A 16,545-nucleotide genomic window follows, 5' to 3' on the forward strand; every position below is an offset into this window, starting at 1 on the left:
TTGGGTTGGTGGTATTCTTTGAGTAGAGTCATGTGAGTTCTTTGTATATTTTGGAGATTAAACCTTTGTCGGAGGTGTCATTGGCAAATATGTTTTCCCAAACTGTTGCTTCTCTTTTTATCTTGATACTGTTTTCCTTGGCCATGCAGAAGCTTTTAAGTTTGATGAGATCCCATTTGTTTATTCTTTCTGTTATGTCCCTGGCTCTAGGGGAGGTATCAGTAAAAATATTGCTGCATGGAATATCTGAGATTTTCCTGCCAGTGCTCTCCACTAGGGCTTTAATGGTTTCCAGGCTTCTATTTAAGTCTTTTATCCACCTTGAGTTTATTTTGGTGTATGGTGTAAGTTGGTGCTCTAGGTTCATTTTTTTGCATGTGGCTGTCCAGTTCTCCCAACACCATTTGTTGAAGAGGCTATCTTTACTCCATTTTATGTTACTGCCCCCTTTGTCGAACATTAATTGACTGTAGAGATTTCGGTTTATTTCTGGGCTCTCTTTTGTATTCCATTGGTCTATGTGCCTGTTTTTTATGCCAGTACTAGGCTGTTTTGATTACAGTGGCCTTGGAATACAGTTTGATATCAGGTATTGTAATCCCTCCTACTTTGTTCTTCTTTCTCAAAATTGCAGCTGCTATTTGCAGTCTTTTGTGGTTCCATATAAATTTTTGAAATTTTTGTTCTATGTCTGTGAAATATGCCATTGGCACTTTAATAGGTATTGCATGGAATTTGTAAATTGCTTTGGGTAGTATGGACATTTTGATGATGTTAATTCTTCCAATCCATGAACACAGTATATGTTTCCATTTGTTTGTGTCTTCCTTGATTTCTTTCTTCAGTGTTGTGTAGTTTTCTGCATACAGGTCTTTAACCTCCTTGGTTAGGTTTATTCCCAGATATTTTATTTTTCTTTTTGCTATATCGAATGGGATTTTTTTCTTGATTTCTGCCTCTGCTGTTTCATTGTTAGTATACAAAAATGCCTTTGATTTCTAGATATTGACTTTGTATTCCACTGTTTTGCCAAATTCATTTATTAGCTTGAGCAGTTTTTTAGTAGAGGCTATAGGATTTTCCATGTACACTATCATGTCATCTGCAAACAATGACAGTTTTGTTTCCTCCTTTCCCATTTGGATGCCTTTTATTTCCTTTTCTTGTCTGATTGCTGTGGCTAAAACTTCCAATAGTATATTGAATAGAAGTGGTGAAAGTGGACAACCTTGTCTTGTTCCTGATCTTAGTGGAAAAGCTTTTAGTTTTTGCCCATTGAGTGTGATGTTGGCTGTAGGTCTTTCATATATGGCCTTTCTTATATTCAGGAATGTTCCCTCTATTCCCATTTTTCTGAGTACCTTTATCATAAATGGGTGTTGTACCTTATCAAAAGCTTTTTCTGCATCTATTGATATGATCATGTGGTTTTTGTCATTTCTTTTGTTTATGTGGTGTATTACATATACTGATTTGCGGATATTGAACCATCCTTGCATCCCTGGGATGAATCCCACTTGGTCATGGTGTATGATCTTTTTGATGTATTGTTGGATGCGATTTGACAATATTTTATTGAGGATTTTAGCGTCTATGTTCGTCTATGTTCATCAGGGATATTGGCTTGAAGTTTTCTTTCTTTGTTGTGTCTCTATCTGGTTTTGGAATTAGGATGATGCTGGCTTCATAAAAAGAGTTGGGGAGTTTTCCCTCCTTTTGGATTTTTTGAAATAGTCTGTGAAGAATAGGGGTTAGTTCTTCCTTAAAAGCTTTGTATAATTCTCCTGTGAAACCATCTTGTCCAGGGATTTTGTGGGATGGGAGTTTTTTGATTACTTCTTCAATTTCATCTGCTATTATTGGCCTGTTCAGGTTTTCTGCTTCTTTTTCATTGAGTTTTGGAAGATTATATTTTTCCAGAAATTTGTCCATTTCATCTAGGTTTTCAAATTGGCATACATTTCTTGGCATACAGCTCTACATAGTAATTCCTTAAAATCCCTTCTATTTCTGTGGTATCAGTTGTAATCTCTCCTCTTTCATTTCTGATTGTGTTTATTTGGGTCTTCTCTCTTCTTTTCTTGATGAGAGTAGTTAAAGGTTTATCTATTTTGTTTATGTTTTCAAAAAACCAACTCCTGGATTCATTGATCCTTAGAATTGTGCTTTTAGTCTCTATGTCATTTAATTCTGCTCTGATCTTGGTTATTTCCTTCCTTGTACTTGCTCTGGCCTGTCTCTGTTGTGGTTCCTCGAGTTCTTGGAGGAGTCGGGTTAGGTTGTTTGTTTGAAATTTTTCTATTTCCTTTAGGTAAGCCTGTATCGCTGTGAACTTCCCACTCAGGACTGCCTTCACTGTGTCCCATAAATTTGGGATTGTCGTGAGTTCATTTTCATTTGTTTCCAGAAACTTTTTTGTTTCTCCCCTGATTTCTATGTTGACCCATTAGTTGTTTAATAGCATACCATTCAGTCTCCATGATTTTTGGTGTTTTTGGTTTTTTCCTGTGGGGTTAGTTTCCAATTTCAGTCCCTTGTGATCAGAGAAGATGCTTGGTATGATTTGTATTTTCCTGAATTTGTTGAGTCTCATTTTGTGTCCTATCATGTGATCTATCTTTGAAAATGTACCATGAGCCTTGAAAAGAATGTGTATTTAGGTTCTTTAGAGTGAAGGGCTCTATATATATCAATTAGGTCCATTTCATCTAGAGTGTCATTTAATGCTGTAATATCTTTTTTGATATTTTGTTTGGAAGATCTGTCCATTTTTGACAGTGGGGTATTAAAATCCCCTACTATAATTGTGTTGCTGTCAATATCTTTCCTGAGGTCCTCTAGGATTTTCTTTCTGTATTTGGGTGCTCCTGAGTTGGGTGCATATATATTTATGATGTTAATGTCTTCTTGGTGGATTCTTCCCTTGAGCAATATGAAGTGACCTTCTCGGTCTCACTTTATGGCCCTGTTTTTGAAGTCTATTTTGTCTGATATGAGAATTGCTACCCTGGCTCTTTTTTCTTGTCCATTTGCTTGGAAAATTTGTTTCCATCCCTTCACCTTTAGCCTGTGATGGTCTTTTGACCTGAGGTGGGTGTCTTGTAGGCAGCATATGTGTGGGTCATGCTTTCTTATCCATTCAGCTATTCTGTGTCTTCTAATTGGTGCATTTAATCCATTTACATTTAAGGTTATTATTGAAAGGTACTTATTCGTTGGCATTTATGTACCTGTGTTCCTCTTTATCTCTCTCTTTTCCTTCCTTTCCTTAAAGTAGCCCTTTTAGTAATTCTTGTAGAGCTGGTTTGGTGGAAGCATATTCTTTTAGACTTCTTTTGTCTTGGAAGCTCTTTATTTGGCCTTCTATCTTGATTGAGAGCCTTGCTGGATAAAGTAGCCTTGGTTGTAGGCCTCTGTTTCTCATTACTTGGAATATTTCTTGCCATTCTCTTCTTGCTTGGAATGTTTCCATTGAGAAGTCAGTAGCCAAACTTATTGGGACCCCCTTGTATGTCACTTCCTTTTTCTACCTTGCTGCCTTTAGGATTCTCTCTTTGCCTTGGAGTTTTGCCATTTTAATGATGATGTGTCTTGCAGTAGGCCTCTTTGGGTTCCACCTGCTTGGGACTCCCTGCGATTCCTGGATCCGTGTGACTTTATCTCTCCTCAACTTAGGAAAATTTTCCGCTATTACTCTTTCAGGTAGGGTTTCTATCCCTTGTTCTTCTTCCTCTCCTTCTGGTATTCCTATTATTCAGATATTATTATGTTTCATGTTGTCTTGCATTTCTTTTAAATTCTCTTCATTTTTTCTGGTTCTCTTTTCCCTTACTCGGTCCGCCTCGGAGATTTTTTCTATCTTGTTTTCAATCTCACTTATGCAATCTTCTGCCATATTGATTCTATTCTTCATACCTTCTACTGTGTTCTTCAGTTCATAAATTGTATTCTTCATTTCCTCTTGGCCTTTACTGATGGTTTCTATTTCCTTTTTCATGTTGGTATAGTTTGCAGAGAGTTCATTGTAGCTCCCCTGTAATTTCTGGTAGCTCGTTGTAAGCTCTTTGAATTTCCTGATAACCAGTGCTTTGAATTGCATATCTGATAGTTGACTTGCCTCTATTTCATCTGACATTCTTTCTGAGGCTTCCTCCTTTTCTTTCATTTGGGGATTGTTTCTTTGTCTTCCCATTGTTTGTGATACTCTTCTTGTTGTCCTCTGCTTCTTAAATTGATCTGTTCTGGTTCCCTGGGTTTATGGCATGAATTTCTGTGGTAGGATGCCTGTGAAAGTCAGTGGTGCAGTCTCCTGCAGGTATCTTGGTGTGCCGCCATCCGCGGTAGCAAGGGTGGTCACGAGGTGAGGCGATGGACTTAACTTAATTAAAAGAATGGAGAGGTCCAAGTGCTCTTGCTGGAAAATGGCAACTTTATTCAAGGAACTGCTGGCTTATATGCAGAACTGCAGTGGCCTGAGAACAATGCTGTTTTACAAAAGTTTGTACATTCCTGAAGGCTATCAAGAGGGCAAGATGTTCTCACATCCTGAGAACATTAGCCCACAGATAACAGTGTCCTCAAGATTATCACTTCCTTGGAACATGACGCACATGCCAAGACCTTGTTCTTTCCTTCAATGCTGAGAAGGAGAAGGTCCGGAAGATGTCAAGATACCCGCCGGCTCCAGGGACCAGAAACCAAGTCCCTCCACCGTTTTCACAGTGGGGGCTCTGTCCTTGGTCCCCTGCGGCCTGGCGGGCTCCCACATTGGTGTTCTCCGCTTCCACCTACCTGTCTTTATTGTTTGTGTATGATCAGTTGTGGGGGGAGGCAAAATGGTTTATGAAAGTAGAAGATTATTTTATGTTATTTACAGACACAGTTGGCAGAGGAGAAATAGACAATCTTTAGGCTATGTATAGCGTTAACTGTGCTCTTCGACCCAGCTTACCACTTTTAGGAAAGGGTGGGCATAAGTTAAGTGTCTTGTTCAGAAGGGGTGGCTTGTGAGTTGTATCTAGAAAGCAGTGTGGTTGCAGGTGGTCAGATTTGAGGTAAGGTGACAGTACAGGTTAGTAACTGGTTACTAACTGTAGCACGTCAGTAAATAGAGTAATAGAATTCAGGCACCTGTGAGGTGGTCTAAGGTTGGAGAGATGTGTTATGAAGTATTACTGTTGTACAGAACAGCTCTTATTTACAATAATATTAGAGCAACACTCACGTGATATATTCCATGTGATCTGTCTAAATGGGGGTTATAGTGCTCGGGTAGTATAGCAAAGGAAAGCACGTGAAGTATAGAAAATCAGCAAAACACTGTGGAGGAAAGAGCAGTGGGAACCTGTCAGGTAGTACAATAGACCGAGCCAGGACTAAAAAACCCGTATAGAAAAAGGAGGGATACAAAGATATTCTTAAAATAAAAAAAGGAGTAAGAATAATGAAAAAATAATAATACACCTAAAAGAAAACTAAGCAACACACAAACAATCCAACACACACACACACACACACACACACACACAAAAGTCAGGAGAAAAGGGGAATAAACAGAAAATTTAGGAAGAACAGAAGGACTAAAACCGGACAAAAAGGAAAAGAAATGAAGGACAGAGTATTGAAAGATAGAGCAACAATACAGTTTACAAAACATAAGATTAATTACAAAAAAAGTTGAGAGAGAAAAAAAAGGGGGAAGGGAAAACACACACACACACACACACACACACACACACTAGAGAAAGAAAAAAAAAGGAGCACCCTTCCTTTGTTGGTTTCAAACTGTCCAAACCGGTTTCTCTGGTTGCGGGTCTCTGAGGGCAGGTATGCAGGTTCTCGCGAGTAGGCTGCCAACTGGTCCTTGGTCGCGCACACCCCGGGGAGGCTGCCTGTGTCCCGGTATCCGCACCGGTCCTCCTCAGACCCAGGTGTTCCCACCCCTCCCCTGGATGGCTGCTGGGTGGTTGGCCGTGAGGCAAGCTTCGGTCTTAGAGCCCCTCAGTTCACTTTCCAATAGAGACTTCTCCACAAAGCCTGCCTCTCAGCCCAGCCCAATCCCAAAAGACCAGCAACTACAGTGTCCTTCTTAAATCCCCCGGGCTGCTGGGCTGGCAGGCTGGCAACCAGAGAGTCTGCAGTTGCCACCCTTTACGTTAATTTAAGCCCACAGGTCTCTGCCCAGTATTAATCTGCCTGCCTAGATGGGGAGGGGAGTCAGTTCTCTCCCATGGAGTCTGTCGCCGACCCACCGGGTTCTGGTTCTCCAGCGTTCACTCTGTCACAGGCGCCCCGGCCCTGGATTCAGACGGGGCTTCTGTTTCCCAGTGATGGTGCCGGCCTCCGCTGTGCGCCAATTTTCCTCAGTACTCACGCTCCGCCTGAGGTCGCCGGCCCTGGGCGCTCCGGAGCGCAGCCTGCAGCGGAATAGGCCTCGGGCGCACAGCAGCTTTTGTCCTCACTCGCCTTCTGGAGTCCTCACTGACCTACAGCTGTCTGGTTCGTCTGTCACACTCTGTGGTCTCCTATTTTCATAAATGTTGGGGAACTGTTGGTTGATTATGCTGTTCTTTAGTAGATCCGCCCAGATTTTCCAACAGATGCCCGGGAGCTGGGTTCCCTCCATACTACTCTGTCGCCATCTTAACCCCTCTCCTATTCAGTCTTGCTACTTTTCCAGCTTCATTCCACAAATACTCATACACTCCTATTTCTCTCTCACACACTCTCTCTTTCTCTAACTTAAATAATATTGGTATCGTTAAGTTTCTTAAAAGTACCCTGTTCCTTCTATATTACCCTTTATGTACAACGGTCCAAGAGTCAGGAAGCGAAGGAAAGTCAACAGGAAGGAGGGATAGAATCACAGAACTCTACCCTTTCAAGCTTGCAGTTTTTCCTGTATTTATTGGTTATTTGATTGAAATCTATTTTCACTACTACTCTGTGAGATTCTTCATGACGGGGACCATGTCTGTGTTAGTTACCTTTGAATCCTGAGCACTCAAGTACCTTAGGCATAAGGATCATGAAATCTCCTCCTTCCTCCCCTCTATCCAGTAATCAATTCACCATACTTCCTCCATTTTAGCCTCCTCAAAGAGCTATGATAATATTGTACAGGTAACAAACATGAAATAAGGATGAGTTTCTCTGACTAGAGTCAATGGATCACTGAAGGTTTATGGATAAATTCTGGGGATGTAGAAGGATTGGCCCTCAAGTTAAAGTAGCTGCTACCTATTTTAAAAAAAAAATACAGTTTTACTGGAAAAAAGCCTGGCCCATTGATTTATGCACTGGCTGTGGTTATTTTGTGCTGTAACTGCAGGGCTGAGTAGTTGCAACAAAGACCAAATGACTTCAGGACTGAAAGGGTTTACCATTTGACACTTTACAAAAAAAAGCTTGCAAACCCCTGGGGTGGGTACAAATTATTTGAGAATTTTTCTATTGGTCAATTGGACAATTGGAAAATTTTCTATTGGTGTATGGGCCAATGTAAGACCACTGGACACAAAAAGTTTGTATTTGACTCCCTATTTTGTGTATAGGAGGCATCATCAAATTTTCAAAATAGACCATGTGAGCATGGTTCTCTATATGAAAGTCTATACATTGAGAAACATTGCACATCCCTGTTACCCAGGTCTTGGCACTGCCTCTGGAAGAAGCTGGTCACATGTTGTCATAGAGACCAGACCTTAAAAGACATGACCACTCATTCATGTATTCACTCATTCCTCAGATATTTTGTGAACATCACTGGTGAACAAAGCATCTGTATATCTCAGGAACTGGCTACTGAGACCAATAAGATTCAGTTTCTGATCCCAAGGGCACCAACTCAAGTCTGAAAAACAAGACACAGATGATTCTAATATCATACAGTAATGGCAGTGATGATATGTCACAGGTAAGGTGGGAAGATGAGGAGCACTAACTCAACCAGAAGAGCTGGGCGGGTGCTTTCACAGGAAGGTGGCATGTAAGTTGGATCTTAAGAATGAATAGAAGTGACCTAGGCAAGGGCAGTGCAGGGAAGGGAGAGCATTCTAAGCAGAGGGGCTCATCTTCTAGTTCCACAGACCAGTGGGGGGATATGTCAAGAAGATAACTCAGATCGTGTTTATTTTCCACTCTCACTATATCCTAAGATGTCTAAAGTTAGCTTAATACTTAGTGGGAACAGACATTGGATTCTGGGTCCAGGGAGACTACAGGGAGTCTGATTGCCCTGAATCTTAAAGAGAGTGACCGAGGAATAGCGCACTGTCTAAGCCTCATACATCGGGAAGTGTGCACAAGGTGCTTGGCGCTTCCTTTCTGGAACTCTGTCTCTCATCCCAGATACCTATTTCCCTTCTATGTCTACAATTGAAGATCCATTCCAAGGTAATTATCAAATTCCAAGGTGTGAGGAAGGCTGCAGGAGAGAAATGAAACCACAAGAGGGCGCTGTTCCCCTTGGGTGCTGGTTTGACACACCTGCCATTTCTGAGCATGCCTCTCTTTTTATAGCCTGTGACAGGAACTTGCAGGGCAGTTTGTCTTGCCTAACACACGAGTCAAGATTTTCTAGGAGGTCTCACCAAAGGATCACAAAAGTAGAGGAACAGCCCCCTTAGCTGTGGTATTACCAACCAAACCTGCTGCTGGTTCCCTGCCAGCCATGCTGTCTGCTTCCAGCTTGGTACTTGTGATCTTCTTGATGTTGGGTAAGTAACATTTCTCAGGATTTCTAAGGTGTTTTCTTCCTTGGATTTAGGATGCTTGCCAAGCTGGAGATGATTCATTTTCATTGAGAATATAACAAAGCCTTTCATTTTTATTTTAGGAGGGACCAATGGAGACTCAGTGAACCAGACAGAAGGCCCTGTTACCCTCCCAGAGGGGAAAACTTTGATCCTGAACTGTACTTACCAGACCACCTACACTACAGAATATCTTTTCTGGTATGTCCAATATCAAAACAAAGAGCCTGTTCTCCTCCTGAAAAGCTTCTTGGATAGTCAGGAGGTCCACAACAGAGGTTTTCAGGCCAAACTGGTGAAGACTGAGAAATCCTTCCACCTGCAGAGACCTTCAGTGCAAATGTCAGACTCAGCGGTGTACTTCTGTGCTGTGAGTGGCACAGTGTGGGAGTCCACAGGGGGAGCTGAACACAAACCCAGAGGGGCTCACACAGGGCTGCAGGGGAGCAGCCTGGCTATTCTGGGAGCCACTGGGATCTTCCCTGGCTGTTCTCAGGAGACACACAGGTATTTACAGGGAAGTGGAGACTATACTTTCCACATACAAACAAAAATACTTGTTATGGCAAATATGTCTACTCATCGAGAGTGTAGGACACAGCTCTTTCTGTTCTGCTACTGTGTGTATCCCATTAAAATCATTTTTACCCAGTTAGTAAATACAAGTATGATGTCAACATGATGTGGAAGTTTCACTGATTCTCTATGACTTTTCTAAGCACATTGTTATTTTATGCTAAACCAAAGAACTACCAGGAAAAGCTTCTCATTATAAAAATGCCTCAACTGTACTTTAACGTAAGTAGAGTTTGTTTCAGTGGGTCAAGAATTCCCAGAGTTTTCAAGGCAAGCAACCGGGTGAAACTGAGAGGAAGGTCAAATGACTCTGGGGCTGTCCCCAACTCTGATCTTAACATATTGATTTATGAAGAACATTTACACTTAAAAGTTTGATGAATCTGGTCTTCTTGGAAATACCTTTTTTCATGAACCTGTATCTGAAGAGAGGAAACACAAGTCCTGATATTCAAGGCTACAAAGATTTGAAGCCTACTGGCTATGATACAAGGGAGAAATGCCACAGGTTATTGAATGTTGCTGGTACATTTAGGAGGATTTTAATTTTTTTATAATGGTCTGTTTACAAAGTTGTATAATCTAAGGATTTTCCCTATGTCAATTTTCACCATTATTAATATGTGTGGTTTGGAATCACAAGAGGATTTTCAGAAATACATGTATTGAGATGTAACAGTAATCCTGTACTTAGGCACTGGGTAGAATTTTCTCAGTTTCTGTTTACACACAACGTATGTTTTCTACCTTCTGTTACTGAACATGACACACACATGACACATTTTGTGCTTCAGAGGCCTGTGTGAAATCATTCATTAACAACAAGATGTTTCTCATGTAAATTTTACTGGATTCCATGCAAGGTGGAAACAAAGACTGAGACTAAAAACTTTGCTTTCTTGTTAGAAAGTTGAAGCCCAGTGATTGCTTTTCACGTTGATTATCTTGGGAGAAAAGGAGGCCCATGTAAGACTTAAAGGTGCATACATAACTATGTCATCCAGGGTATTCACTGTAGTTCATAATAAACTGCATTCTATAAAAGTCCCACATTTTCTATCAAGGAGGAATTAACTGAACAGAATCCCACTTCTCTACTGTTTATTTCCAGTCTGATAAGTTATAATTAGACAAAATAATCTAGCTCAGGTGTCTAGCATATCCCACTAGTAGAGGAAGCATGAGCCACAACACAGGCAAACTCATCTTGTATTTACTAATTTTATTTCCTGTACAGGGGAAGAGCATCACACAGTCCAGTAACTTTGCTTATACCTCTTCAGCACACGGTACAGAATTAAGATCTCTGTTTTAGTCAAAATATAGGAATTCCACTGAAGAGGAGAGCTACCAATATGCGGATTGCCATTGTGCTGAAGGCAGTCATTGCCTCTCTCTGGTCTAGGATGGTCTAGGTGAGTCTGGTCTAGGTGAGGATGGTCACAGACAAAGGGCTCCAGTTCCTCCCAGTGCCACAGGCTGTGGAGAGAAGCAGATCACTGTTGTCTGATGAGGCTTAAAAGGGAGGATAATGGGCAATGGAACCAGAGTGCAGGCTCCTAAGCCACTTCATCCCTTATTTTCTCAGGGTTACATACAGTCTATGTCTTTTCTCTCCTTCATGCTCCAGTATGACCTAGAAAAAAGGTCCAATATGCAATTTCTGTGGTAGAGAAAGAGGCTGCATCCTTGTCTGTGTATATGAAACTAGCAGTTACAGTATTATTTATTCTGGTACACAGCACCATTTAGTGGGAAAATGACTTTTCTTGTTCATCAGGAGTCATATAATGGGAAAAACACACCAGAGAGTTAATATTCTTTGAACTTTCAGAGACCAGCCAGTTTCATTCATCTCACCATCACAGACTCCCAGCTTGGAGGTTCAGCCATGTGTTTCTGTGCTTGGAGCCTGTGGGAACCCCACAAAATTGTCCACATGAGATAGGACCCCTGGGGAGAGACTCCATCTCAGACAGGATGAAGCAGAGACTGTGCCAGCACAGGTGGGGGTTTGGCAAGGAAATCTTCATTCAGTTCCTGCAGAATGTCCAGATATGTCCTTCAGTGAAAGCAAATGCATCTCCATTGTTTAGAATAGATTAAGGTAGAATATGAAGCATATAAAATTTTATAAAACCAAAAAGGGCAACAAGAAAATCTATCAATCTCTCATTGATTTTATTGATATGAGAGAATAATCTAATTACCATTAGACAAAATAAGTGACTCCATTGTTGGCAGTGTTAAATCTTCAGAATCGTTCATACATCTATGAATTCATTATTATTTCAAATGCTTTAATCTCTTTGTAATAAAAATTTCTTTCATCGATTTTTCTTAAAAAACATATTACTATTACTCCCTGGTGTAGAATATATTATGTAATTTAGATTTCTTCCTATAATCAAACTAATGATCTGTCACACAAGAGTATAGTTTTGGAATGTTCCTCAAAGTACCTCTCTTTGGCTCCTCTCTTTTTGTGACCTGATCATGTTTTTTAAAAAACACCAGATTGTGTTGCTCTCTCATGTGGAAGCTGTGTACAGAGGAGATGTTCAAAGTGGGAATATGTCCTAACCTGTTGAGTCTCTTGCCTTTCCTTCCCCCTCACCTGAACCCCACACCCAGGTGCCAGGCAAGAATGACAGCTATGTGGCAATCAGGGCCCATCTGTGATTGTCCAGTGTCTGCTTCCTGTGCAAGCATATGTTTTTGTTTTTTTTAACAGATGTTACAATAGGTGGGGAAGAGCAAAGATTTTTACTTTTTGTTCCACATTAGTGTTTAAAAATCTCTCAGTTAATTGTCAACATTTAAAAGTCAGACATCACATTAAAAACTTGCTTTCTACCTTCTTTGGGAAAAACTCTAGGAACATGAGAGTCTCGGGGATAGAGACCAAAAGTTCTGTTTGAATACATAATGAGCTTAATTTACTCTCCATTTATTTTAAAATGCTGCAGATTTACCATACACAATATGAACTAACCTAAAAGTAAAAATGTATATTATAGGTTATAATATACAAGCTAATCCACAAGACAAACAATCTGAATTAATATGTCATTTAACTATGACTTTTTCACACCTGATATTTCATCGATCACAACATGTACTCTACTTTCATAAACTTAAGTCTATTCATTAGTTCAAAAAACATTTAGTTTTATGGTAAGATTTGGGCAACACCAGTTAGCAAGACTGAGGTGGTTTCTGCTGCCTTTGTTGGAGAGACCACGTTCCAGTGGTGTCCAGTATCAAATAGCAACACAAAGAACACTGATGAGATTTCAGAGCTTATCACACAAGCGACCTATGTAACCGTAAGCAAGTAGTTAACTTCTCTGAATTTGTTTCTTCTTCTGCAACATGAAGAGGTTTGATTAGGAAGTAGCTGTTGAGTACTGTTCCAAATATTACTAGCCTCACAGGCACACTTAGTGAACTGTTATTTTTGAGTTTCTGTACCCCTTTATTCAGAAAAAGACTCTTGGGCAGAGTGGAGCTCTGAAAGGTGATTGAAAGATTGAGGCTTTGTCCCTGAGTCCTTTAATTCCCCCCAAGTCAGGCTGCAAGCTTATTAGCTATGGACAGGCTGAGACAGAAGCAATAGTGCAAAGGGCCTGTGGGTGAGGAGCTGAGGATGTAAAGCTGCCACAGCCCATAGGACAGCTGGGGCTCTCTGGGTAGCCCCTGAAATGGACCCGTGAATAAGGCAGTGGTTTGCAGCCATCAGGCTCCATCCCCTGCTGCTTCTTCATAATCCTCCCTCTTCAGGTGTTCCCGGAAATACCCTGAGCTGTCCCCCACATCTCAGAGCCTCTGCTCCAGCACACGCTATCCCTACTGTAAAGTTATACCAGTGCTCTTGGCTAGAGTTTGACCCAAATCAAATAAAGTAACATAAATTAATTTATTTTTTTAATATATTTTATTGATTATACCATTACAGTTGTTCTATTCCCCCCTTCAATCCCTTCCACCCGCACCCTCCCTCCCCCACCATTCTGCCCCGCTTAGTTTATAACTACATGTCTCAAGTTCTTTGGATTCTATATTTCCCCCACTATTCTCGCCCTCCCCCCTATCTATTTTCTACCTACCATCTATGCTATTTTCTGTGCCTTCTCCCCCCTTCTCCCCCTCCCACTCCCCCTGTTTCTAACCCTCCATGTGTTCTTCATTTCTATGGTTCCACTCCTGATCTAGCTGTCCTCTTGGTTTACTTTTGTTTTAGGTGTGGTTGTTAATAGCTGTGTGTTTTCTGTCCTTTCACTNTCTTGGCTAATGTAATTATGATGTGCCTTGGTGTGTTCCTTCTTGGGTCCAACTTCTTTGGGACTCTCTGAGCTTCCTGGATTTCCTGGAAGTCTATTTCCTTTGCCAGACTGGGGAAGTTCTCCTTTATTATTTGTTCAAATACGTTTTCCACTCGTGGCTGTTTCTTTCCCCCTTCTGGTACCCCTATAATTCGGATGTTGGAACGTTTAAAGATGTCCTGGAGGTTCCTAAGCCTCTCCTCATTTTTTTGAATTCTCATTTCTTCATTCCTTTCTGGTGGGATGTTTTGTTCTTCCTTCTGGTCCATTCCATTGATTTGAGTCCCCGTTTCCTTTCCATCACTATTGGTTTCCTGGACATCTCCCTTCATTTCAATTAGTTTAGCCTTCATATATTCCTCTAATTTGTGACTTTGTTCCTCTAATTTATGACTATAATCTACCAGTTCTATGAGCATCCTGATAAATAGTGTCCTGAATTGTGCTTCTGAGAGGCTGGCAATTTCTTGGTTGCTGAGAGTTATTGGTTCTTGGACTTTGAGTTCTGCTTGTGCCATCTTTCGGGTTGTTCGTGCCTGTTCCATAGCAGGATCAGAGCCCTAAAATGTTCACTAGAATAGGGCAACTAAGTCGCTGGGTTGTGACATTGTATGTGGGGGCGGGGTCAAAGAGCGACAATGGCTCTCACCGGTATTGCAGGGCAACTAAGTAGCTAGGTTGTGACGCTGTATGTAGGGGCGGGGTCAAAGAGGGACTCCGGCGACCTGTCTAAAGTAACATAAATTTAAACATTTCAGTAAGTAAAGAAAAAGCTCATGGTCACTCAATGCACTGTCCAGTTTCCTGAATAATAGATGACACAATTTCTGTTCTGGACCTGATCTACTGCATTGTTTTTAAAGAGGGAATTAAGTAGGTATCAAGTACATATAACGTGTGACAAAATAAGCTCTGCACCTCATCCTTCATGGCACATCTTGTGCTACATGCAGCAGTTGTGTTCAGTCTGACACCTAGTGCAACCTGTCCATGGCTTACATCAGCTCCTGAATTTGCCCTTATTCTCTTTTTCTTCCAGACAATGAGATGTATGTTGAACAGTTTAGTGTTCACCTCTCATATCATCTGCAAACAACACTTGCCTTTGAGTTCATAATGAAAGCTTTCTTTTCTTTGACAAAGGACAGAATTGCCCACCTGTGCCATATGTCCTTGGATGTGAACAGTCCTGTCCTGTGAAGTAGGGTGGAACCCCTGTGTTCCACACCATCATCGCTCTACAATCTCCAGTCCTCAGCATATCTGGACAGAAAGAAACAGATTAGCTGGATGTGAAATAGTAACTCAGTTTGAGGAGTTTCCTAAAGAAGTGAAAAAATCATTTTTCTTGTTTACTAGAGTTGAAAAAAATATTTCCCTTTTGGTGTAATCACCAATTTCCAGGCAATACCAAGGATAGGGGAACAGGTTAAGCTCATGAGAATTTTAAAATAAGCAAAATCCACTGTATGAAAAACTCATAGGACAAACCTGATTTCTCCCACAATAAACTACAACAAATGAAGTGGAGTGAGAAGGCCTAGAGACGAAAAGAGGTTTACACATTTAGTGGGTAAGTCTGTGAATTTCCAGAATAATGCTTGTGCTTTAGAGTTTCCAAATATGCACAGTTGTGTAAGGACAGCCAGGTGATCTGCTCAGCCAGAGATTCTTGCCAACATGCTAACTCTACTCACAAACTGAGTATTTGTCACAGTTAGAGCTAATTTTAATTTGGTGAGGAAATCTGTTTACAGCAAATATTTTTCATTTGAAAAGAATTAATTTTGTGTTCCACAGACTTATTCAAAGCCATCGTTATTATATGGACAGCACAGCCCCTGAGAGTCTGTGCAGGAAAGTATCCCAGAGGTCTGCCAACAAGGGCCCAGTGCCTTACTTGGTTTATGGAAGCATGGAACAATGCTTTGCTTTCTTGCTATTATACCATCAGAAGTTGCATAAAGTAAACCCAGTCCTTGACAAACAACAAGCTGTGAAAATGGCCATTTTCATCTTCTGCTGGGTTTGTTTTACCAGCACAAATCATAACCATGGAAGTAAACAGCTGACAATGAGCAAGCAGGACCTTTAGCTGAGATTCCTGAATTCCCTAAGAAAACAAATAAACAGGAGGCAGCTATACACCATATACATGCCTCTGGAATGAAGAGAGCTGGGCCAATAACATTACGCAGCAAAACTTGGCTTTCTAATGGCTAATACTTAATTGGATTAAAATCAATGATGTGACAGAAGTAGAAAGAGTGTTTCAAAAACCAGGTTACCTCAGAAAGCTTACCTGACCCTTCAAAGAATAAAGGTGTAAGGCTGCTGCTATCCAAGTATGGTCCAGCAACCCCTAAGGAGGCCCCTTCAGAAGGGAGGGGATACCACACTCAGTGAGAGTCCTCTCTCCTGTGTGCAGATCAGTACTCAGCCAAAGACTCAAAGTGATCTGTGTGCTTTTGCAGTTCTCATATTCTCTCTCTCTTTCTCTCTCTCTCTGTCTTGCTCTCTCTCAGAAGATCCCTCCTCTCTAGTGCACTGTTCCACCAATTCCAGGTGTTTCTACACTCGCAAACTTGTCTTCTGTCTCATCAGCACAGTGAGACAGCTGGGTTATTTTTGCTATGCTCTCACTGCACTGAAACAGCCTCCAGGAAGCAAGCTGGTGCAATATTAGGACTCACTTCACTGTTTTTATCTATCTCTGTGCCACCTGTAGTCCAGTGTCCAAAACTTTTTTCATTATTTTGTCCAGCCTTCTGTTTGGAAGGTCAATTCCTATAGTACTCTAATTTTGCCAGTGAAACAGAAATCACAATAATTTATTATATTTGCATTTTACAAATGCAGCAGTCCATGAAGAACTGGGGGAAAACTGGTTA

General features: G+C 41.0%; 1 protein-coding gene across 1 annotated transcript in view; it reads left to right on the forward strand.

Moving 5' to 3' along the window:
- LOC118995118 (uncharacterized) overlaps positions 1-9,123 on the forward strand; it is a gene marked incomplete at its 3' end in the record, with an annotated part of 16,594 nt that extends 7,471 nt beyond the window's left edge. Inside the window, exon 3 of the mRNA XM_037058054.1 lies at positions 8,837-9,123. Within this exon, the coding sequence (XP_036913949.1) occupies positions 8,837-9,123 (287 nt within the window). The remainder of the gene's footprint in view (positions 1-8,836) is intronic.
- Between the last annotated feature and the right edge of the window lie 7,422 nt (positions 9,124-16,545).

Source organism: Sturnira hondurensis, unplaced genomic scaffold, assembly GCF_014824575.4.
Source record: "Sturnira hondurensis isolate 20B ecotype Veracruz unplaced genomic scaffold, ASM1482457v3 Scaffold0009798, whole genome shotgun sequence".
In the NCBI taxonomy this organism is placed as follows: Eukaryota; Metazoa; Chordata; class Mammalia; order Chiroptera; family Phyllostomidae; genus Sturnira; species Sturnira hondurensis.